Raw genomic sequence first — 26,272 nt, forward strand, 5'->3', positions numbered from 1 at the left:
ATTGAGACAAACAAAAACAACTTTTTAATTATAACCCTGTATATATTTGGAAATAGTCCCTAAACTTACCACCTCCCCAACCCTTCATATTTCTTTAAGTAAACATCTTGTTACCTCCTAGAATGTCTCCTGAGGGCATTTTAATCAGGTTTCTCTGAATCCATTCTGGTTACCACATACTAGACTCATTATAACTCTACTCAGGGAGTGGGATGAAGTCAGACAGAGGTGAGTCTTAAAATCTTCAAGAAATCTAATTTCAAATGACCTGTGAGGAGCTATTAAACAGCTCTCAAGGAAAAAGATACTAATTCCCCACACAATGATTTTTTAATGTAACCATATGTTTTTAATTTGGGAGTTAAAATTTGCTAATGTCCATATTTTCCTCCTAGGAAGAGTGGCTGAACTGCCAGAGAAACTGGCTCTACCTAGAAAGTATTTTTAATGCTCCAGATATTCAGAGGCAATTGCCTGCAGAGGCCAAGATGTTTCTGCAGGTGGATAAGTCATGGAAAGAAATTATGAGGAAGGTGAACCGACTGCCTAATGCTCTTCGAGCAGCTACTCAACCAGGTACAAAACAAAATTTTAAAAAACAAACAGACAAAAAGAATTTGCAATCATCTAAAATGTTTTTCATCCATGAAAATCTAATAACGTGGTGCATTCAACCTTTGATTCTATTATAGTCAGCATTGATGACTAGGAATATTTGCATTTGACACTTGCTAAGCAAATGTGACTGGAACACTGTACTTTTATTATTGTTATCATCTCTCAGCTTAGTTTGTAGTTTGCAGTTTTGCAACACAAGAATCAGCTTCTTTTTGCTGTTTTTATGACTTCAGGGTGTTATAACAGGGTATCAGTGATGTTTTCATCTTGCAGTTTTGACAACAAAACATATATTTGCATTCAGTTGACCTATTCTGTTAAAGCTCCCCCAGAGAGTTACAATCACAAAAATTTCCACACCTTATTTTTAATTAAGTTATTAAAACTAGTTAAAAAATATGACCACTTATTGCAATTCTCTAGCCTCAAGGTTGAGATCTATTTAATAAGTTCTGTTTCTGTGGAAGTGGAATCAAAGTCTTTCTGGGCACACATACATGACTGTTGAGCTTTCTGTTTTGTATCAAAGCTTCCGCAAACTTGCTTGTTGTTCAGCAAATGGCAGCACATGGCATATGAAGTCCCATTTGTCTATTTTTGTTCTTGTTGCATTTGCTTTTGGGGTCTTAGTCTTAAATTCTTTGCCTACACCGATGTCTGGAAAAGTTTTCTTTTAGAATTTTTATGGTTTCTGGTCTTACATTTAAGTCTTTAATCCATCTTGAGTTAATTTTTGTGTATGGTGAGAGACAGGGATCCTGTTTCATTCTTCTGCATGTGGCTATCCAGTTTGCCCAGCATCATTTATTCAGTATCCCTGGGCAGCTTCCCTGCTAAGCAGAGGCAGCTCATTGGGCTATGTTCTTTGCACAGACACTCTTACGTAAGACAGAAACAGAAAGGAAACACTATAGGGAATGATAGAATTGAAAGCTCTTTTGGGCTTTTAGATGTTGCCCATGTGCCTTGACTCGGGGCCTTTTTCCAGTCAGCAATCACATCACGCCAGCCTCTGCCTCTGCCATCGTATCTCCTCCTTGGCCTCTGACCCTCCTGCTTCTCTCTTACATTGGGCTCAACAGACAATCCAGGATAATCTCTCCATCCTGTGAACCTCAACTCAGTGTTATCTGGAAAGTTTCTTTTCCGTGTATACTAACATATTCACAGGTTTGGGGGATCAGGACATGGATATCTCTAAGGGGCCAGTATTCTGCCTACCGTAACCAATTAATGGTCATGTTCAAAATTTTTCCTGCAAAAATATTAATATTTTTGATTACTGAAAGCTATCCCAGTCCCTACTAGACTTGTTATAAAATATAACTTTTTTTTTTTTATTTCAGCTCATCATGGGAGTACATAAGTTCAGGTCATATACATTGTCCATGTCCCGCCCATCCCCCCCAGTCAGAGTCCCAAGCGCGTCCATTCTCATTCTCCAGACAGTGCGCCTGGCACTCATCATGTAGTCATACCTCCATCCCCTCCCCCCGCACCTCCCTGGGTCTGCACCTTCAAGCATGACCATTCCCCTAACTTTTGAAAATTTATTTAAAAATCTGATCCCAAAATACATCAGTCCTAAGGACTTCACATAAGAATTATAAACCTACATATATCATTTCAGGTGATGATAAAGCTATGAAGAAGAAAAAAGCAGAGTAAAGGGGCTAAAAGAGTAGCTCTATGTGTGTGTGTGTGAGAGAGAGAGAGAGAGACAGAGAGAAAGAAGACTTTTTTGATAAAGTGGCTTTTGGGCAGAAACCTGCAGGAATGAGAAAGTAAGACATATGTGATCTAAGGAAAAGGTGGTAAAGTCAGAGGAAAAAACAAAGGCAAGGCTCCCGACGTGAGAACATGCTTTGCATGCTCAGCTGTTAACAAGGAAGCCAACGTGGGCTGGAGTGAAAATGCACAAGGAGAAGGGCTTAGGAGATGAGGCCAGAGAAGTGTGCGTGCTTGTGTGGGGGTTTGGGCATCAGATTGGGTCATTGATTACAAACAGCCATGGAGCACATGGTAAAGACTTTGGATTTGATTCTTGGGCAGGTAGGGAAGCCAGCTACTGTGATAGGCACCAAAACTACTAATATAAGGACAAAGGAGATATGGATCTTGCTCCTTAATGAGCTGTAGTTCAGTGATAATCATATCACAATTTTGGCATATAAAGATGGCAGAAGACACAGAAAAGACAGGAGTAAGAAAGTGGCAGTGGTTGGGTAGGGTATAGAGACTGGCTTTGTTTGGAGGTTCAAAGAGAAGGAAACTGCTTGGCTTTGGTTTGTGTACTCCTAGCCTCCCAAAGTGGGAGATGCCAGCTAAAAATGTTTCAAATTAAGTATACTTGTTCACGCATGGTAAATGTTAAAATTAATATTATTAGGGGAAGTGGGGGATGGGTAAAATCACACTTAATGGATACAGTGCACACTATCTGGGGGATGGGCATGATACAAAAACAATTTATGTAACCAAATCATTTGTACCCCCATAATATTCTGAAATAATAAATAAATAAAATAATATTATTATTAAAAGTAATAGTTAAAACGCTTAGCCAATCCCCCAATTATTATTTTAGATAATTACTTTGTCAAATAATACCAAAGCTTTTACAATGTTAATAGTATATTTTATTTCTATTTAAAATTATATTCTCTTTTTATTTTAACACAATTTTACCAATACGTTTTTTTTCAATAAACAGGGCTTCTAGAGACTTTTCAAAACAATAATGCATTACTTGACCAAATTCAGAAGTGTCTAGAGGCACATTTAGAATCAAAAAGAGTTATCTTTCCAAGGTAAGTTTATAAAGCAACCTAAGATGTTTTTTAGTACCTATGATTATTGGCCAATTTGAGGTTATGATTATAACCCCAAAGTATCAGGGAATCAGACAGGGAAACAAGAAAGATCTACAATAATGAAAATCCAGCTAGTATCTTGATTGGGCAGTGTAAGTCTCAAGGATAAATATAAAATATTTGGTAAAGTTTGAACAGGTATGTACCCAAGGTGCTGAAAAGATTCTTGATGGCAGTATTGTTTTACTGTTGAATGAGTGTACTTGTGCACATGCACGTGTCCATGGGTCCATAGATGCGTGTGTGAAAGGTTAGAGAGAACTGTGTTGCCTGAGCAGTTTTCTTTAGGTTAATTGGTGGGGACACCTTTCAGGTCCCTAGAATGCCTAGGCTTCAGGAGAGTGATGCCACCCCTCTTCATGTATGTAGAGGGAGCCCTTAGCACATCTCTCTACAAAAACATCTTCCTATCTCTAGCCTCTCCAGCTTTAACACTTTGGTACCCTCAAGTAAATGAGAGCCCTAGAAATAGTTACATTTTCACATCTGGTTATATTACTTGGGCAAGGTTTGGTTAGAAACACAGAAGTCACTCTAGGTGTTTAGAGCAAGTGTTTCATACAGGGAATTAAAGGTTCTCACAGATGCTAGAGGCAGAAGAAGTGAAGAAATGAGGGCCACTTTGAGGAAATATGGAGGTGCGGGCAGAGATCTCAGGGAAGCACCACCAAAGTCTCAGTTCCCTGTAACAAGAAAGGGAGTGATTATCGGGAGAACACCTGAAAACTGAGGACAAAACCCTGCCCCCTTCCTTCCACCCTTACTTAAATGGAAGAATAATGGCTTCTGCTTGCCTTCCACCTTCTCAGTCACAGAAGAGTATCTCATGTGCAGAATCTAATCTGAAAGTTACCGGAAAGAGAGTCTAAGAAGTGTCATTTTAGTTTCTGTGTGATATAGGAATATTGCTAAGTTGACAACTAACTATCAAGCGCATTTACTAAATGCTGGTTTGTACACTTAGTCCTTCAAAATGTAAGAGAGTTAGGGATGGGGATAGCAGTAGAAAGGACACTTGCTAATTGGGGAAAAATATTTGAAAACCATTGTCTTAAACCTAAATTGTTAATTGCTCTGACCTGCTGTAGAATGAACTGGGATAGTCAGTTGAGATAATAAATCAAATTCCTTTGGAGTTATTCAGAGAGTTTAAACATAATACAGAAACTATATTGCATGAAGACTGGCATTTGGAAGAATATTTTTAGTTATCTAGAGCAGGGAGGAGCAATATTTTAATAAAAGGCCACACAGTAAATATCCATAGCTTTGTAGGCCATATAGTCCCTGTTACAGCTACACAGCTCAGCCATTATAGCACAAAAAGAGCCATAACAGTATGTCTGCATGGCTGTGTGACAACACAACTGTATTTACAAAAATAGGTAGCAGACCAGATTTGGGCTGTAATTTGCCAACCTCTGATCTATAGCAAAATAGTATTCTTTAAGTTTACAATTTCCTTTAGCTAACTTGCTGGTAAGATACTGAAATATATACAAAATGTTTTATTTCTAAATAAGTATAGCCTCTTATAGTTGGAGGTGGTGCGTTAGCAAAATTGTATTCCATTCTACCACTTTTCACAGTAGCACATGTTGCAGGGACTAGCTTGTACCTTTGAATTAATTGAATGGCCCAGTGTACATTCACAGAACCAAACAAGGTTCTCCTGCAACCACCCATTCATCTATTATCTGTTCAACAAACAATGTATTGAATACCAGGTATGTGTGACGTACCAAGCTAGATTTTAGGGAAAACAAATAATATATCTTTACTCTTGGAGCCCAAAGCCAAGGAAGATAGATAGGTAAATAAATCAGTATTATAACAGCAGCTAGAATTTTACAATTTTTTTGAAAAATATCTTTTATGTACTAGGCATTAATTCTAGGTGTTTGAGATGCATTATCACTAAACCTCACAGCAATGTCTTCCCCAGCAAACCAGGACCAGTATGATTGGAGGTCCAGGAAATCAGTGGATAGGGAAGAGATGTGGCTAAGGAATTTATTTTTTATGTCTGTCTAAGGCTTTATTTCAATTTCCAGTTATATTTTAAGGATGTTCTTTAACACAGATTTTACTTCTTGTCAAATGATGAACTTCTGGAGATTCTGGCCCAGACACGAAATCCACAGGCTGTGCAGCCACATTTAAGGAAATGCTTCGACTCCATTTCAAGGCTCGAATTTGCTCTCATGCCTCCTGCTGAAGGAAAAATTCCTGGTTTTGATGCAGAGCCAGAAAAGGTGTATACTAATGATATTTTAGCGATGCTGTCACCAGAGGGAGAAAGGGTAAGGTTCTTTTTGTTTATAATTCTTAATTGAAAAATTTTGTTACTCTTGTAGGGGTGGGAGTAGAGGTCTATTTATTCTCACTCTAAGCAGGTTCAAGGATAACCAAGATAAAATTCCTGCCCTCAAAGAGCTCAAAGTCAAGTGGAAAACTAGTCAAACAAACAATTAAAAATTACCACAGTAAATGCAATAACAGAGACATGTGTTCTGTTCTTGGAAACAGAATAGAGAAAACTGGAACTATGTCTTATTAAACCCTCCACAAGAGACGCAGTGGTGGATGGGTTGAAAGCTTTGGTTGTACTGCCAGGCCACCTGGGTTCAAGTCCCAGCCTATAATCTCATCTATAAATTAGGAATTGGTAGTACTACCTGACTGAGGGAATGAAGAGGATGTTCAGGAGTTACTATATGTAAATTAGAGCAGTATCCAGTAAGCACTATGTAAGTGTTAGTTATTGGTGGCACCATCTCCAGGGCACCGCACAGTGCCTGGCATATGGGGAACCCCAAGAGACTGAATGCATTGGCAGACTGTGAGGAACAATGTGACTTCACAGAGAAGGGCCATGCCCGTGCTCTCACACACAGACACACACACAGAGTTAAGGGTGATGGAGAGCAGTATCTGCCATGTGGGCATGGAAGGGTGGAGCATTCCAGACAGAGGAACTGCAGGAACATACCAAGGAATTGGATCCAGTAGAGCACAGTGGTGGATCTATGGGAGTAGCAGGAACACATAAACATTTTATTTGTCCTGAATTGATCCTCTCGCAAAAGAATTTGCTCATTACTGATGCAGAAGAAGAGGAAGGGGAAGACCAAGGACAAAATCTTGGGAAAACATGAAATTTGGAGAGAGTAGAATAAGAACTGATGAAGGAGACCAAAACAAGCAGGACAGTCAAGCCACTGGAAGTCCAAAAAATAAATATGAGGAGTACTAAAAAGTGTCAATTGGACTTTTCAGTTGGGAGAACATGGGTAACCTTAATGAGAACAGGTTTAGAGAAGTGGTCAGGGGCAAAAATCAGATGGCAAGGAGTAGCAAAATGAAATAAGTGAAGAAATTCGTGTAGTGCACATAGACTCCTCTTTTAGGGAGCTGTTGCCAAGGGGGAGCTTTAAAATAAGGCAATAAGTTGGTGGGGATAGGTATATAGCAGAATATAGAAAGTTCTGATATTTGTGGCCAGGCTTCAGCATTTACATCGTTCAGGGGTTCTATTATGGAAATACAGAAGATGTACAGCTTACAAGTCCCACATGAGCCATTTTGTCATTGTTCTGATTACTTTCTAGGTTAGCTTAGGAAAAGGCCTCAAGGCTCGAGGCAATGTGGAAGAATGGCTTGGTAAAGTGGAGGAAGCCATGTTCACATCTCTGCGTCGCCTGTGCAAAGCTGCCATCGCTGACTATCAGGGGAAACTGAGGACAGAATGGGTGATTGCTGGTCACCCTTCTCAAGTAATTCGCACTTGTTAAATTCTCTTCTCAGAATCCTTTTTTGCTGAGATGCATTACACACTCAAAGAAGATGTTTTCTTGCAGGTTATCCTGACCATTTCCCAAATTATGTGGTGCCGGGATTTGACAGAATGTCTGGAAACAAAAAATAGTAATCATGTAGAGGCCCTGGAGAATTTTGAAAAAGTAAATTTTGAGGTGAGTTATGTTGAACATGTCGCTGTGCAGAATGGTCTCAGTGGTTTTTATTAGCATGGTTAATGCAAATGCACTTTATTTCAGAAATTCTAATGCTCTGAGACAAGTTCCAAAGCCTTGGGGTTCTTACTAAAACCATTTGTGTTCAACTTTTCTTATGGACACTACCTTGGTGTCTGTGTCATATTTATATGGATACTTACAGAAACAGGAGAAAAAAACAATTCAAGAGGAAAACATCAGGGTTATAATAGTTTGCAACTTTTAAGGAGAAATTATATTTACTTGGTCCTGGATACCTCTCATGGAAGTTTATTCAACTGAGGAAAACCTCCGGATTTGTGCCATTTCTATTTCTAGGCTCAAGATAGACTCTTCTGCTATTTTAAAGAACTACAGGCAGCTATCAAAAAATAATAAATAATTGAATGAATTTAAATACTATTCTACAAGAACTTTTTTGCTATAGCTGGGAAATGCTATTTTATAGCTAAGCCTAATCTAGCCTCTTAACGAATTTCTAAGTGTGCAGTACAGTATTATTAACAATAGGCCCAATATTATACAGATCTCTAGAACCTATTCATCTTTCTATAACTGAACCTTTATACCCATTAAACAGCAACTTCCCATTTCCCCCTCTCCCCACCCCCAATAACTACCATTTACCTCTGTTTCTATGAGTTTGACTAGTTTTAGATAACTCATATAAATGGAATCATGCAATACTTATCCTTCTATGACTGGCTCATTTCAGTTAACTTAATGTCTCCAGGTTTATCCATGTTGACACACATGATAGGATTTCCTTTTTTAAAGATGAGTAATATTCCATTTTACATAAATACCACATTGTCTTTATCCATTCATCCTTTGATGGACATTTAGTTTCCACATCTTGGCTATTGTGAATAATGCTGCAATGAACACAGGAATGCAGATAATCTCCTCTAGATCCTGATTTTAGTTATTTTGGATATATGCCCAGAGTGAGATTGCCAGGTCATATGGTAGTACCATTTTTAATTTTTTGAGGAACCAGCATACCGTTTTCCATAATGGCTTCACCATTTTTACATTCCCACCAACAGTATACAAAGGTTCTCTTTTATCCACATCCTTGCCAAAACTTGTTATCTTTTGGTATTTTTTAATAATAGTTATCCTAACAGTGTGACTGACATCTCATTATGGTTTTGATATGCATTTCCCTGATAATTAGCGTTGCTGAGCATCTTTTCATAAATATCTGTTAGCCATTTGTATGTCTTCTTTGGAGAATGTTATTCAAGTCCTTTGCCCAGTTTTAATTGGGTTAATTTGGTTTTTTTGCTATCAAGTTATAGGAGAAGTTAGATTAAGGATTTAAACATAAAACTGGAAACTATAAAACTCCTAAAAGAAAACATAAGGGAAACACTTCATTACATTGGCCTTGGCATTGATTTCTTGGTTACAACACCAAGAACACAAGCAAAAAAAAGACAAAAATAGACAAGTGGGGTTGCATCAAACTAAAAAGCTTCTGCACGTCAAAGGAAACAATCAACAGAATGAGGAAAACCTAGGGAATGGGGGAAAATATTTGCAAACTATATATCTGATAAAGACCTAGACCTACTCTTTAACTCCAAATTCAATTCTACTTCCAAGAAATATTGCATTTTTAAAGATGCATCCTTAAAACAGAAAAAGGAGTGAACAACTTTCTTAAAATAAGAGAAAACATTCTCATTCACTTTCTAGCGCCCCAGAAAGAGAAATGATTGCCAAAGAAGATTCCATCAACTTCTATGTAGAGGTGGTCCCTGATCAGGGTTGGCCTAAGTGAAATTTTAGCACAGTGGTGCAAGGCTCTCAGAGGCACTGCTCTTCTTTGAAAAAGATTTAACCATTTAGGTAAAAATTTGAAGCTAAATCCTTCCAAAAATATTTTCATTTAATCAGTCATTGGCTTGGTTAAAACAATCAGGTTTTCTGACCATCGGTGGAAAAACTACCCCTGAAAATGAGGATTATCACCTTTATCCATATTTAATTTTCAGGGGACTGGTCTCCTCTAGAGACATCATCACATAGTGTTAAGAGCATGGGCTGTCCTTGAAGCAAATATCCACTCACATCTCATTTTTGCCTCTTTATGACTGTGTGACTGCCATCAGGTTACTTACACTCTCTGACCTTAAGTTCCCTCAAATGTAAAATGAGCGTAGGGGTAGCATATACTTTATAGAAGCTTTATGGGAATTATAAGTTAAAGTATTATCCTGTTTGGTCACAGAATTATGGATTCTTAAATCTAGATGATTTTAGCAATGTCTACTCCAAATTTAATAGTGAAAAAAATACAGTATATGTGCAAGCTGATGTTGGAAATTTCACCATAACAATTTTTTTAATTTGTAGAGACTAAATGCTCTGGCTGCACTAGTTCGGGGCAGTCTTCCTAAATTACACAGAAACATCATAACTGCATTGATTACTATTGATGTACATGCAAGAGATATAGTCACCGAACTTGTTCAATCCAAGGTAAATGTTTCATTTAAGTAAAATCATATACTTCTTTCTGAAATTGGTGTATCTAATATATGCATCATTTATGTCACTTGTGTAGGTAGGGACAGTTGACTCCTTTGACTGGCAGAGACAACTGCGCTATTATTGGGATATAGACCTGGATAATTGTGTGGCTAGAATGGCACTCTCTCAGTACACTTACGGCTACGAGTATTTGGGTGCATGCCCAAGATTGGTTATTACTCCTCTCACGGTAAGTTATTGATCACTTAGGTTAATGTTGATGCAAGTGCTTTTTTTATCAGAAGTCTTGAGAAGTTTCATCTACCACTAACTCTTGAACGCATTTGCTGTGAAAGATTTGCATTATTTAATTATGTGCAGGGCCTTTGAGTGTATTTCAATTGTTACAAAACCTTTCATGGAAAACAATGACCCTGCTCCTTTGGAAAGGAATGACTTATAAATCTGTGGCCAGAGTTAGTTCCCTTCAATAATGACAATTTTTTTTTTTTTTTTTTTGAGACAGAGTCTCGCTGTGTTGCCTGGGCTAGAGTGAGTGCCGTGGCATCAGCCTAGCTCACAGCAACCTCAAACTCCTGGGCTTAAGCAATCCTTCTGCCTCAGCCTCCTGAGTAGCTGGGACTACAGGCATGCGCCACCATGCCCGATAATGACAATTTATTGATGTTTTTCAGGATCGCTGCTATCTTTGCCTCATGGGAGCTTTGCAGCTTGACCTGGGGGGCGCACCAGCTGGTCCTGCTGGCACTGGAAAAACAGAGACGACCAAAGATCTAGCAAAGGCTCTTGCCATCCAGTGTGTGGTCTTCAACTGTTCCGATGGCTTGGACTACAAGGTACAGTCTCTGTATCTGAATCTTAACATTAAGTGTTTTATGTGTCATCCTCTACTTGCAATATAACATAACAAAATAAGGAGAGAATGAGGTGATGGCAAGCAAGGGAAAAGAAGTGGGACAAAGAATGGTTAAAGAGAGCAAGAGAGAAAAATCAACAAACACATGGTGGCCTGGGTAGTCCAGGTAAGAATCAAGCCAGGAGATGATTTCTCAAATGATGGAGGGGGTGGGGAATATAACAGGGAAACCTAGGAACAAGGAATAAGCTTACAGGAAGAAATGAGCATTTCAGAGAATTGTGTATTGAAAATGAAATATGTAGGAGATGAGAATTCATGGTAAGTTTTTTCAATGCAGATGTTCTCAAACTTTTTGGTCATGGTACCCCTTAATACTCTTAAAAATTATTGAGACTTCCGAAGAACTTTTGTTCTTATGTGTTACCTCTGTTGATATTTACCATGTTTTGTACTCACCATCAAATTGGTTTCACTGATCATCACCTAAGAGCACATTTAGGAATAACATTAATCAGGTGTCGGGCAGATGTGAGGGGGGAGGGGACGGGTGTATACATACATAATGAGTGCGATGAGCACCATCTAGGGGATGGACACGCTTGAAGCTCTGATTGGGCAGGGGGGCAAGGGCAATATATGTAACCTAAACTTTTGTACCCCCATAATATGCTGAAATTTAAAAAATTAAAAATTTTAAAAAATTTTAAAAAGATATTTACCATGTTAGAAATTAAAAAACAGGTATATATTTGTTTGTTTTAAAATTAAAGTAAAGCCATTATATGGTAACATAAACATATTTTTTATAAATTTAAAATCTCTAATGTTTAACATAATGGAAGACAGCCAGATTCTCATATTTGCTTCTATATTCAGTCTGTTAGCATATGTTATTTTGGTTGAAGTATTTGAAGAAAATCTAACATCATATAGATAAGTACTCTCAAAAGAGAGGAATATTTTCATAAAGTTTTTAGGTAATTGTTGATATTCTTCTTTGAAACACACCAAAACTTGACAAGTGGTAGCTTCTTAAATGTTATTTGCTGTGTAAAAAACCATAACCTTTTCATACTGCTTACTCTCTTGAAAGAATGAGAGTGAAAAGGCAAATAAAACTTTTGTATTCTTACAAAAATTCTTTGACCTCACAGACCCTCTGAAAGAAACTATTGAATTTGCAGGAATCCTTGTTCTTTTTTCAGTTCTTCTGGTCATTGCTATTAAAACTTTAAACACATATATTTATTTCTATATTTGTATATATTAACTTTGGACCCTATCTGCCAACTTGTTAAATAGATAAGGATTTTATTAGATACAACCTTCTGTGTCTAATAAAGTTGGATTTTCTATACCAACTTCACCTTTACCATGTCAAGGTTTATGAAATTTGCACACTATTCTATAACTATAATAGTCCTCGTTGCTTTGTCTGGGGGTTGAGTATAAAAAAGTAAACCTTTTATACAGCACTTAAGAGTATCAAGAATTACTAACAATGAAATTTAATGGAATAATTGGACCCACAGAGAAGGATCAATGCATACATCACAGAACTGCCATTCAAAGGAAAATATTCCAAGCATCAGAGTTAATGGATTGTTTTATTGTTTCTTTTTCACTTTCTTTACTTCTTCTAGAACAATGTTTTTCTAACTATACATCACCTGAAGGTCTTAGTAAAATACATATTCTGATCTGTAGGACTGAGACAGGGCCTGAAATATTGCATTTCTAACATCCTCCAAGGTGGCACAAATTGATACTGGTCCACTTTGAGAAGCTAAGTTCTAGAGCAGTGGTTCTCAAAGTATGAACCCTGGACCAGCGTTAGCATCGCCTGATAACTTGTTAGAAACATAGACTATCAGGCCACCCCAGACCTACTGAATCATAAACTCTGGAGCTTGATTCCAGCAACCTGAGGCTTTTTAAAAGAAATCTCTGGTTGAATCTGATGCACACTCAAGTTTAAGAACCATTGTTCTAGAGTATACTCAACTGCCACTAATCTTTGTATCTCAATTTTTCTTCTTTCTCATTTTTTTAATTTTCTTGAGATAATTCCTTGAGCAATTTCTTTTCCCATTCAAGTCTATGAATATCCAGGACTATCTTTATTTGGTCATCATATTTGATTGGTAATTTGAGAGAAGGTGGAATTATTATAGGTTCAAAATCATTTTCTCTCATGATTTTGAAGTCTTTACTTCATTGTCTTCTTGTATCAGTTGTGTTAATGATAAGGCTTAATACATTTTGATAATAGCTTAATACATTTTGGAGGGTTAATAATATTTTACTTCCTCTCTCTGGAAGCTTATGGGATTTTCTCTTGATTCTTGGTATTATGAAATTTTATGAGGATGTGTCTAGATGAGATAATTTTTGTCATTCTTTTTTTTGCCTTTTTGAGCTTTTTAATCAGAAATTATGTTCTTTTTTTCCAGCCTAGTGGAACTTCCTTTTATTGCTTCTTTGTTTATCATTATGTCTCTGTTCTTTTTTCTGGATTTCCTACTTCTATTCTCCACTGCTCTTAAATATTCTCATATTTTATTTTGCTTGTTGCTAAAGTAATTTTTTATTTGTTTAGATTGTTAAACACATAAACACTCTTATTTCATCTTTTATGCAACAGTTTAAAAAATGAATTTATTGAAAGGATACTGGGATAGTGGGATATCTCATGGAATCCACAGAAGAGTTGAACATGACTGAGGCAGGGTAGGGTCTACAACAGTATCAGGCACCTCCTTGGCATTAGGTGCTTTAAGGTCTTCTCATTAGAACCTTGACAAGAAAAGAGAGAGTTCATATTTCAAATTTTAGAACTGGGATCCTAGTTGGCAAACTGGGTTCAGGTGACCATCCCTAGACCCGTGGGCTATAGCCAGAAGCAGGGGTGGAGTCAAATTCATACGGGCATACATGACTGTTGAGAGCCAGGTATGGTTGGCAATTCCCAGAGAAAGGAGAGTGGTGTCCTCTAAGAGTTTCTGGAGCATAAGATTTCTGAGCAAAAGAAGATTGTCTCCCCAGGGCTATTCTTTCTTGCCTTAAATGTTCCTTCTAGTGTTGATGTTCCCCAAGGCTCTGACCAGACCCCTTTCCCTATTTTCTCTACCTGCTCTTCTTCATTCCTGACAACTTCACAAGAAAGAGAGCAGTTCCTTGGTCAGAGGAACTGCCTTTCTTAAGACCTAGTTCCTACTCCCTTAGAAATTCTCTTGTCCCTCAGGATTTGTTTCTCTTTGAACTCTTCCTACATAAAGCAAACAAAATGCTCAAACACTGGGTGGGTACTTTGTGTTTAGACACAGTGCAAGGCATATCTCCCTTACCTCCCAGCAATCCTCTGGGGAAGGTATTGCCGTCATTGCATGGATGGGAGTGAGATTTGGAGCAGTGATTTGGGGTCACCACTAGTAAACGGCAGAGACAGAATTTGAACTCATCTTTTTATTTAAGTCTAATTTTCTCTTTTTTAAAGAAACACATGTTATGTGTAAATTAAGAAATAGAAAAAGTTATAAAGAATAAAATAATGAATATTTATTTAACCACCTCCCAGCTAAGCAATAAAATGTTACCAGCACATTTGAAGCCCCCTGTCTCTTTTCACCAGGGATAACTTCTATTCTAAGTTCAGGGGTTATCATTCATATGTGTGTATATGTGTGTGTGTACCCCTAAATTTAAAATATGGCATCATTCTGTGTGCTATATTCTACAATTTGATTTTTCCACTGAGCACATTGTCTATGAGATTCATCCAGGTTGGTACTATAGCTCTGTTTTATTCATTTTCACTGCTCTGTAGCCTTCTATTCTGTGACTATTCCATGATTCATTCATCCATTCTGTTTCTGATAAGCATCTAGGTTGTTTTTAATACAGTATTTTGCTACTGCAAGCAATGCAGCAATGAGCATCATTACACGCGTCTCTAGGTGCATGGATACATGGTTTCCCTAGCCTGGGGTATAGGGGTGGGTCTCAGGGTACATATATGTCTTCATGTTCACTCAATAAAAACAAATCATTCTCCAGAGTAATTGTAATAATTTATACTCCCACCAGAACTGTATGAGTTGCCTCCACTCCACATCCTTGCCCATGCTGTTGGGCTCTTTAATTGTTGCAATCAGAGGAGTACAAAATAGTATTTCATTGTATTCCCCTGGTTGCTAATGAGGTTGAACATCTTTTCAAATGTTTATAATCATTAGTATTTTCTCTTCTGTGAAATGCCTATTCACATCATTTGTCCATTTTCTCTTGGCTTGTTTATGATTTTTTTTAATTGACTTGTAGTTTTTACTAATAGTTCTGTTCTCTGGAAAAGGACATTGATAGCCTAGTAACAATGAGCACATCTAGTACCCAGACTGTAGCCTTAAATACCATTTCCTACTAAAAGTAACCAGAGCTGGTTCTAGGTCTGCGGCAGCAAATGCATAACATGAGCCTGCCACATCTTGTCCTACCTGAAACAATAAAAAAACACCAAAACTTATTGTGATCATATTAATAACAATCAGAATCTTACTAAAAGGGACTTCCATTGGCCAAAGACGAGACAATGTGAGAGTAATGATAATAATGACTGGAGCAGATCAAAACACATAAAATGTTTTTGAATCCATGAATATAAAATTATTCACATAAAAATATGAAACAAAACACTCTTTGTTCACTTTGGAGGTTTCTAGAACAACTTATTTGAAAAATTGATGAAGCAAAAAAATTAAGCATTTACCCTGCCTTTCCTATGGACTGTTTTTCAGAGTAATAAAAAGAATCAATGAGGAAAATTCTCCTTTATTGAAGAATCACAGTTAATAGATGCAGAAAGGATAATAACATTAGAAATTACTATTTTGCTATTTATTACATAAAAATGTAACAAATCTAGCAATGACCATCATTACTAAAACCACTATGTTAAAGATTAATTGGAAAGTGTATAATGATGAATCAGGCTAGTAATCCAGTGATCAATCATAACTTCACTGAAAGTGGGACAACCAGGAAATATGTGTATCTCCTGTTATAATATATAAGCTATGAACTTTTCCTTTTCAAAAAAATTTAAACTTCAACCTAATAAATCCAATTAGATTTAAATATCAGTTTTCAGAAAGGGCATGTATATGAGATAACAAAATACATTAACACCACAAGAATACAATCAGTTAAATACAGAATAAGAGGAATCTATAGGGAAAACAACCTATAGACCTTCAAAAATAAATTGCATAAAAGGAGGAGGATGCAGGTAACTTTTATAGATCTAAAGAGATTTAAGAGACACGATAACCAAATGCAATGTTTGGACCTTGTTTATATCCTTGTCCAAACAAGCCAACTGTAAAAGGACAGTTGTGGTCCCACTGAGGAAAATTGAACATGGACTGGCATCAGATGATATTAAGAAATTATTGGGGGCCGGGCGCGGTGGCTCACACCTGTAATCCTAGCATTCTGGGAGGCCGAGGCGGGTGGATCATTTGAGCTCAGGAGTTCGAGACCAGCCTGAGCAAGAGCGAGACCCCATCTCTACTAAAAATAGAAATAAAAATTATCTGGCCAACTAAAATATATATAGAAAAAATTAGCCGGGCATGGTGGCACATGCCTGTAGTCCCAGCTACTCAGGAGGCTGAGGCAGTAGGATCGCTTAAGCCCAGGAGTTTGAGGTTGCTGTGAGCTAGGCTGACGCCACGGCACTCACTCTAGCCTGGGCAACAAAGCGAGACTCTGTCGCAAAAAAAAAAAAAGAAAGAAAAAAATTATTGGGGTTTTGTCTGAGTATGTTAGTCTTATTGGTTTGAACAATTTTTAGGTTCTTACATGTTAGAGAATTTATGGTGAAATAATACAATGTCTGGGATTTGCTTTAAAATATTCCAACAACAGAAAAATGTTCGGGAATATTTTAAAAACAGCAAAATATTGGTAATTGTTAAACTAGATGATGTGTACCTTCTTATCTCTTGCATGTGTTTGAAATTTTTCGAAGTACAATCTGTTAAGAAGTACAAAGCCTCACAAAATGAAATGGTATAAATGGCTCCAAAAATTATTTCTAAGGGTAAAACAATTAGTCTCTGAAAATTGAAAAAAAAAAAAAAAAAGTAGGCCCTGGCTGCTATCAGCTAAGATCTGACCTGGCTCAAACAGGCTATTTCCTTCTCCACTTGAACACAATTTCACCACCAACATCACGCTGTCTACACTTGTGGAACAAGACAAAAAAAACACACCATAATCATGTCTGAGAACAGACACAGACAAGAACTCTGTCCGAACCACAAAAATGGCCTAACATCGCCCTCTCCCTGCTAATCTGAGTAACTGCTACATCCTTACTAATAACGGCTTCTTCAGCCAGCTGCCCGTCAGCCTCCTAGAGGAGCACTATTATGACCCCCATCATAAAATTGCCCCTGCTTTCTACCAGCACCTAATTCAGAGTGTTGTGCGTTCAATTGTGTCTCCCAAAAAGATGTTCAAGGCCTAATGCCTCATGCCTGTGAATGTACCTGATTTGGAAACAAAGTCTTTACAGAAGTAATCTAGTTAATGTGAGGCCATGCTAGAATTGGATGGGCCCTAATCCAATGACTGGTGCCCTTAAAGGAAGAGGGAAATGTGGATATAGAGACACAGAGAGAAGAAGGCCACATGAAGACACAAAGGAGGCAGAGGTTACAGTGATACGGTGCCAGCCAAGGAACACCAAGGATGCCTGTAACCGCTGGCAGCTATGAAGAGGCAAAGAAGAACCCTCCCCTAGAGCCAGACTTCTAGCCACCAGAACTGGGAGGGAATAAATTTCTGTTGCATTAAGTACCCAGTTTATGGCAATTTGTTACAGCAGTCCTAGAAAACTAATATACAAAGCAAAACCCTTCTTCATTGAATCTTCCCCCAAAATTTCCTAATCCAAACCTATAACAAGCCCCTCAATGTCCTTTTACTGAAACAACCCTTGTGGTTCTCATGGTTCCGCATAGTGCATGGTCTCCCTTGTTGGAACAAGTAATAAACCCAATTGTGTTTGAGTATAGGTATGTTTCTGGTTATCTTTGGCTTACAGGCATCAACTTCTCCTTTACTTTTGTTGAAAGCAAATAATTGGAAACTACCTGATTGATAAAAGTATTTGCTATCTAATCAGTCATTGTAAGCATCTCTTTGTTCAAGATCAACTTTTGGAATTACTCCTTTTTTTGGCATCCTATAGGTTTTTGCATCCTGGGACAATGCACTGTAGTAAGATTTGGTTTGAGTGAGAGCAGGCCTGCTAGTGGCATCTACTTAGCCCTTGTGTCTGTGCCATATGACTTGGCGGACAAAGCCATGTGACGGCTGGATTTTTAAGCCCCACGCTCCTCCTCAGCCAGGCACAAACTGCACAAACAGGAGTAGCAGCGAAGAGGGCCCTTGCAAAGAAACAGTATGACCACAGACATGTTCTCAAGGAGATAAATTTTAACAAAGAAACTATATCAAAGATAATGATCTGGAATTTTCTTTGTTGCTTCCTTTAAAACTGCCCATCCACAAATATCCCTTGGGAAGTCTTCATGTACCCCAGGGAGTATGCACACCCTAAGTATAAAGACCACTGCTGTACAATATGGAAGAGATCCTCAGCATTGCTGTCCACGATACCAGCTTAGTCTTTAGTCCTCTTCATTCTATCCCTCAGTGCATCCAGCTAATTGTTTTCTTATCTTGGCTATATTATTATTAATTTCCAGGGACTGTTTCTGTTTGTTATTTCTGACTAATTCCTTTTTTTTAGAGTATCTTGTTTTATTTTAGGGATCCAATTTCCCCTTGAATCTCTCTGAGAATTCCATGTAAATTTCTTTTTAATATCTCTTCTGTTCCCTAAATTATCTCCATTTTCTCCAAGGTGGCTTATTCAGTTCATTCTTCTCATTCCTTCTCTTTCTTGTTGTTGATTTTTCCAAAATGCCTGTTGATCTCCACTTATTGGTTTATAAGTATGGATGAAGGACTAATTTGATTAGTGAGAACAGCTTATTTCCCCAAAATGCTCCTTCCTTAACCGTGGAAATATAGCATATGTGGACAACAGGCTTCCCCATACAGTGTGTGAGCATGGAGCAGCCAGGAAGACAGAAAGTCCCCATTAAATGCCAAATAATAAAGATTTTCCTTCTAAAATAATACATTTCAGTGTGTTTCACTCCTGGATGAAGCTTTCCTTTATTATTTTTGAATCTCAGTGACTGAAGTGCAATTTTGGAATCATGTTTCTCTCCTTTGTTTTCCTTATCTTCCAAGCCTAATTTCTTCTCCCAGTGTCTGCTAGTATCTCCCCAAGGCAGATCTCCACCCTTTCTCTACAAGGCAGTCCTTGGTTTTAGCCTGGTGGGAAAGTCAGCACTAAAATTGCAAGAGCCCTGTTTACTCTACCTGGGGTTAAGGGGAAGGAAAGACAGAGAAAGGAGGGACCTATAAACCTGATTGTTCCAAGTGTTGATCTTTGGCTAATTCCCAAAGATTGCCCAAGGGCCTGTGTCTGCTTTCCTTACATGTACGTGTTGACATCGCAACTTGTATGTATTGATATTGGGTTTGGAGTTTCTTGGAGGCCTCATTGAAGGGAAATTCTTCCCTCCCTCTGCTTTGGGGCTACAATTTTCCCTTCTCAGTCGGCCAATCTGTTTCCATGTACTTTTAATCTTCCAGCGTTTTTTTCAAAACTTGCTTCCTGCTGCTGGTTTCCCTTTCCATTGTGGTTTTATTGGGCAGGTACAGATATAAGTGTAGACACAGAGCTTTTAGTCTTTCTGTGATTTGTGGGAATTGGAGGAAGGGGAAGTAGCAGTGTATGCTCAATTGACCACCTTGAAACAGAAAAAACATTAGCTCTATTTTTAAAGGTATATAGACATATAGTATAATGCAATATTTGTATAATGCTTAACAAGTCCCCAAAGAAATTCTACACTTTAGATGCCACAAGTACATATTCATTTTTATCCACCATTAGGATTCTGCTGTAGAAGAAATTAAGAACCACTGTGTTAACCTGTGCAGCTATGCCTTCTGCTCAGGAGTTCTTGTGTGCCGTCCACCGCCTACCTTCTAAAGACAATGAAAGCTTCCATTAGTAAATTTTTTCAATTTTTTAAGACTTTAAGTTTGTCTGTTCCATCTGTTAGATTCTTTGAGAACCTGTCAAGAATTTGTAGAGATAGATAAGTGGGGGTTATGAAAAAGAAGGAAAATTGGTCAGATTGTTATTTTACTTAAAAATAAAATTAGATTCACATCACCTGGAGAGAGGCAAAAAAACATAGCCCAATATTCACATAAAACTATTGCTTATTTGCAAATACCATCTCTTTTGTCTTTAATATTTCAGCTCAAAATTTAACTTTTGAAGGAGTTGACTGTGCAATACAAAACTAAAAGGCTTTATTTTTATTTCAGATGATGGGTCGCTTCTTCAGTGGCTTGGCACAGTCAGGGGCCTGGTGCTGCTTTGACGAATTTAACCGAATTGACATAGAAGTTTTGTCAGTCATTGCACAGCAACTCATTACCATTAGAAACGCCAAAGCCGCAAAGGTAAGGCATTTGGCAAAAGTGTCGCTTTTAAGTTTATAGTCAACTCACAGAATGTTGCATTTTAGGAAGGACAATGCCAACTAACTGTAGCCTATCTAGTTCATGTTTTCAGTGTAATTGGTAGGTACTACACCAACACGACTCACTTGAGTGAATTACTTCCTCATCTAGGCAACACAGATAAACACGTGTGTGTCACTGTGCTGTGCTGGGCCCTCAGGATACAGAGATTGAGATTCAGTTCCTGCCCTCAAGGAACTCTGTTCTTCCCACCCTGAAAGACACACACTCACACACACACACACACACACAGCCTGTCCTCTGCCTTCCACCTCCTGTTGTCCTCCTCACCTCTCTTGTTCTTGCCTTTGACATTTGGTTCTTTACTAGTTTTTCCTGACACTGGCTCTTGCAGCTGCACAGCCTTTATCATGGCCTCCAGGCTCCACCTACTGCTGGTGGGAAAACGGGAGGAGTCCTGGGGAACCCAAGGGAAGCTTGGCTCTCCAGAACTCACTGGACTGGAAAATTTAAGAGCGTAAAGTGGTCCTGTTATTTAAACTTTGTTTTAGCCCCTTATAAGTATGTCCCTGGAGAAGGGGCTTTCCATTCAGAAGCTGATGGCAGTGAAGGATGGGACCCATCCCTACCACTCTGTGAAGACCTTCTGAGATTTGTTCACCCATGGGGAACACTGGTGGTATTCAGGCTGTACAAACCGGGACGGCCACTGTCCCGAGCACCTCGGGGGTCCACCACTGCTTCCTTGGCCCCTTTCAGAAGAGCACCAGACCTACCCAGGATCCACCAATAATGGACTCAGCTCTAGCTCTAGGGGCAGAGGCCATCTCATTAGAAAGTGCCCTGATAAAGAGGTAAATATTTGGGGGATTATCATGTTGGCAAAAAAGCAAATTATAGAACAAATAAAAAGAAAGCATGAATTGGACTCTAATGAGCTGCTAGATTGTACAGTCATTATTGTATGTACTTACATTTATTTCAACTTTACACCAAACCTATGAGAAGTAGATATTATTTTCCAAAGGTTATAGGTGAAAAGGATTCAAATAAGTTAAAAAACATTTCCGTAGATGCTATAGAACCAAGATACACACCAAAATCTATGGGACCCTAAAGTCTGAGCTCCTTCATCTGTACTCCCTCCTCCTGCCTCCCACATACTCTGGGGAGGCCTGTATTAAATACAAGGGCCTCAAGATGTAGCATAACCTGTAAGTCATTACCATCTTGTACAGTTAGCTGCAAGCAAAGTATGGGGAGTAAGGGGGCAGGGCCCGGAGATAGTAGAGGATGAACAGCTGGAGGGCAGCCCTGTGAGGGCAGAGGAAGGTAGGAGAGCATCTGAGATTGACCAGCTTCATCCTCAAGGTGCCAGTGACCAGATGAAACAGTGGAGTAGGATATATCTCCTGAATAGATGAAGAAACCAAAGCATAGAAATGAGGGGATTTGGCTAGCACTCTCAGGCATTTAGTGACAGTAGGACTGGTTTCCGGTTGTACTACCCAGCACTGTCACCTCCAGACTATGACATGTCACCCAGCTCCATCCTGGTCTTCTCCTGTATTCCTCATTTCTGTTAATAGCACCTTCATCCAGTGGCCCAATTAGAAAGCTGGAATTCACCTTGGATTTGACCCACTACTATGAATCCCAGGATCTAAACCTTCACTAAATCCTATTAATTTTTTCCGCTAGCTGTCTTTCTTCCCCATTTATAACTTTGGAAGACTCTCATCTCCCCAGTGACATTTCCTTACTGGTCTCCCTGTCCATAGTTTGTCCAACCCCTCCACTGCCATCTTTGATCCTATCACTCTGCTTAAAAGTCTTCTCTGTTTCCCTCCAACCGCGGGACAAAATCTAAATTCCTTAGCTTAGTGTGCAAGACTGGCCTAGCTATACTTTCCCTTTCGAATATTACCTTTAGGAAAGTGAATTGCTGTTCATGCCTTGAACATGTAGTGTTGTTTCTTGCTCTTTCTCCTTTTCCTGGAGTGGCTACCCCTGTTTATCTACCCAAAATGTCCCTCTTCATTCTTCAAGTCTCGAGCATGCTTCCTGTTCCCCCCATGGGCTTTGCACACACCTCCACCATGGCATTTGTTGCACTGTGTGGTCATGGTTTCCAGGCTGATTCCCACAGCAAGCCTGGTGGCTTGTCAAGGGCTCCAGAGCAAGTCTCCCTCAGCTCTGTGCCTCCATGCCTAACCTGGCGCTTCACCTGCAACAGGTGCTCCATGGTGTTTGTTGTTGAGTGAAAGTGAAGGGGTGGTGCCAAAGACAGTGACACTTGGGCCTTAACCACCCAAGGACTGACGCTAGAATGGAATTTTGTGGGAAATACCGGAAAGTGGGAGTGTAGGTTTAGTGGTCATTAAGTCCAAGCTGAATTGAGGAGCAAAAGATGCCAAGGCCTAAAAGATTTCAAGACTGGGCCAGGAAGGAAGAGACAATTTGGTCAAGGTAGGGTCAGGGAGTCGGAGAGCAGGAAACATTGCACACAGAAGAAATTGGAAGTGAGCAGGACACCATCAGGAGAGAAATGTTCCCTGTTGTCCAACGGCAGGATTCAGCAGTCTTTGTTCCAGTGTTCCTTTACATGAGTCATGCCACCGAGTAAAAATTATGTGAAAGACTTTACAAATGTCTAGAGGAATGTTAACTTATACTTTCTCTTTCAACAGCTCTCTAGATTCATGTTTGAGGGGCGGGAAATAAAGTTGATTATGACTTGCGCAGCCTTCATCACAATGAATCCTGGATATGCAGGCAGAACCGAATTGCCAGATAATTTAAAAGCCCTGTTTAGACCATTTGCAATGATGGTTCCAAATTATGCCTTGATTGCAGAGGTGAGCTTCACATTATAAAGCAGCAAAAATGTAAGCTTGTTTCTTTTATTTACCATTTGATTCTATGGAGGTAGGAAGATTCCTTTCTGAATGCACCCTAATAATGGCTACAATGATTGTTTGCTCTTAAGTGTAGATATGATTGTTATCATACAGAATGTTTCCTTCTGTGTGTTTGTTTATTGCTATATCCATAATGCCCAGAATGGTGTCTGTAATATATGTAGGCTCCCAAAACTGGAAAGAATCACTGAGGTTAATTAACAAGTTCATTGGGGTTTATCAGTTCCTGTCTAGGAATTAAAATGTCTGGGTTAGTTCTAAAAAGACAATATTAGTCTCACTTCTCCTTGCACATTATTTTTTATTAGAGTCAAGTGATGTAGAGCAGAAGCAGTACTAATCACTAAGATGGAGGGCAAAGATTGGTTTGTAAATCTTATCAACTTAGTAAAAAATAGTAATCATTAATAAATTATTTATGATTGTGTTTGTTGTTTCTGTATCTACCTAAGCATCCTTCTATTTAAATTGGCTTTACATAGCCAAGAATTTAAATGCTAACCAAGAAAATGGATGTATTTAAATTTTACATTTTTTTCTTTTTAGTTTTTGTTGGTTTTTTTTTTTTTTTCCTTTTAGAAATGGGGTCTTACTATGTTGCCCCGGCTGGACTCAAACTCCTGGGCTCAAGTGGTCCTCCTGCCTCAGCTTCCTAAATAGGTGGCACTACAGGCACACACCACTGCACCCAGCTAAATTTTACACATATTTTTCATGGCACTTTTTGCTGAGGTATAATTTATATACAGTAAAGTGCACAGCTCATTAAGTGTACAGCTCAGTGAATTCTTACACATGTATTCATTTGTGTTACCACCAAGACCAAAATATAAGGCATTTTCAGGACTTCGGAAGGCCACTTGTGCTCAGTGCTGCATTTCATAACAAAGGACACTGCCCATTTTAGAATGGAATTTCTCAGAAAGCACAGATCACCCCTTTGGCTAATAAATTCCTTTGATAACAACTAATTTTAAATGTTCTTCTATATGAAGTAAAAGTAATTGCTTAGAATAGACCATGCCAAATCCTATCATTAGCAAAATAGCAACTTATATTAATATAATGCTCACAGCATCTCATGGGTCCCTAGCACCCCATGCAGGCAGGGTGGAGTGGGAGACAGTTAAGGCAGGTGGTATCTTTACTTTTGATGTTCTCTGTGAATGGGGACAATAAATGACTACCACATTATCCCAAACTAGTAGGAAGAAAACCAGGTGTAGAACCCAGTCCAACATGTTGTTCATATCTCATGCTTTTGTCCTATTGTTATGTTACTCAGTAATGAATTGGACACATTTAAAAATCCAGTCTTCTGGGTGCTATTCCTATTGTTGTTAGAGATTGAATGAACCAGGTTTGCCATCCATAAATATTTTTAACCACTCACCATGTGCAGAGCACTGTGCTAATCAGTAGGGATAAAGCAGTAAGCAAAATAGACCCCAGTGAGAAATCTCTACCTCATTTCAAATCCTGCTTCTGGGGCCAACTGTTTCAGGCAGATTATGGATAGAAGGAAAGGTCCATTCCCACCTCCACTGTCAAAGACACTAGGCATCACCTGAGTACTTTAAGTAAGGATGCAGAAACTTGTCGAACAAGGGAAAAAGAGAGGCTGCAATTCTTTGCATAGCTTCCCTCGCCTCCCAGGGAACCTAAGGAAGCAAATGGCAATCACTGATACTGTCCACCAGGGTGGCGTTCCTGTCAGATCAGAGAAGCTCAATTCTTGCTTTTGTACTCAGGCCTTCTAGTACCATCCAACCTCTATGACGGGGACATTTTCAAACACTGGGCTCTGCTGCTCCTTGAACCAAATGTCACCAGGGCCACATCTTCATCTGTAGAGGGAACACAGAATCAATGCCTGGGTATCCCTGTATGTGCTCTGCCTTCCGGCAGGTGGCCCAGAAACCTTTTTCCTCCAATGTTTACATTTCTTTATTAAATGATATAACAACTTGGAAAAGTATAATGCCTAAAGTAGATTTCGAATATGTTGGAATTATGCTAATATGTTGTTATTCATACAATAAGTGTCACATTATATTTTTCTATTCTAGGTAATTCTGTATTCTGAAGGATTTGAATCTAGTAAAATATTAGCAAGAAAAATGACTCAGATGTATAAGCTGTGCAGTGAACAGCTCTCTCAGCAGGATCACTACGACTTTGGCATGAGAGCTGTGAAGTCTGTCCTCGTCATGGCTGGGTAAGAAGCCAAAGCGGTCAAGAGTGAAATTCCAAACCATGTTATTAAATGCATTATATAGGTAACCCATGGAAGGCTCTTGTAGCAATGCTTGGTGCACAGTATGTGCTTGATAAATATTAGCTGCTGCTGTTGTCATCGTTCTTGCCTTGACACTGCCATGACAAAGTGAAATGGGCTCTCTCTCCTCACCCCATGACAGTTCTTCACTGCAGGTCCTGACATGGATGCCCTCAGACTGAACCCGACCCCCAACTAGGCTTTGGCTAACTTTCACTTCCCCTAGACTCATCCCATACATTGGTTTTTAGTGTACAAAACCCGTCACCACCATAAGGTAGGATGACTGGACTTAAAAGGCATCCTGCTGTGCAAGTGCGATAAGGTCAGTCATATGGTGTTGCCTGACAAAGTCTGAAGAGTTAAAAGAAACTTCATTTCATTTTCAGTTCAGCTTATGTCATAAACTTCACCTCTGTGAAGTGTATTTACGGTGTGATCCAAGACTTAACTTGTTTCTAGTTTCTATTGAAGCAAGAGTCTTTTCTCTTTTCAGGCACCAACTTTTCTCTTTATAACTTCTGGAAACTATTGTGTCTGGAATCCTCAACTTGTGCAGAACC

The 26,272-nt window shown here is 38.8% G+C and overlaps 1 protein-coding gene across 1 annotated transcript in view; it reads left to right on the top strand.

The window, feature by feature from the left end:
- DNAH6 (dynein axonemal heavy chain 6) overlaps nucleotides 1-26,272 on the top strand; it is a 240,745-nt gene that overhangs the window by 100,342 nt on the left and 114,131 nt on the right. The window contains exons 22-32 of the mRNA XM_045549959.1: nucleotides 396-576; nucleotides 3,332-3,428; nucleotides 5,575-5,794; nucleotides 7,103-7,267; nucleotides 7,352-7,465; nucleotides 9,872-9,997; nucleotides 10,083-10,238; nucleotides 10,684-10,845; nucleotides 20,352-20,489; nucleotides 23,201-23,368; nucleotides 25,501-25,649. Of these exons, the coding sequence (XP_045405915.1) occupies nucleotides 396-576; nucleotides 3,332-3,428; nucleotides 5,575-5,794; nucleotides 7,103-7,267; nucleotides 7,352-7,465; nucleotides 9,872-9,997; nucleotides 10,083-10,238; nucleotides 10,684-10,845; nucleotides 20,352-20,489; nucleotides 23,201-23,368; nucleotides 25,501-25,649 (1,676 nt within the window). The remainder of the gene's footprint in view (nucleotides 1-395; nucleotides 577-3,331; nucleotides 3,429-5,574; nucleotides 5,795-7,102; nucleotides 7,268-7,351; nucleotides 7,466-9,871; nucleotides 9,998-10,082; nucleotides 10,239-10,683; nucleotides 10,846-20,351; nucleotides 20,490-23,200; nucleotides 23,369-25,500; nucleotides 25,650-26,272) is intronic.

This window comes from Lemur catta, chromosome 4 (genome assembly GCF_020740605.2).
Source record: "Lemur catta isolate mLemCat1 chromosome 4, mLemCat1.pri, whole genome shotgun sequence".
NCBI classification, from domain to species: domain Eukaryota; kingdom Metazoa; phylum Chordata; class Mammalia; order Primates; family Lemuridae; genus Lemur; species Lemur catta.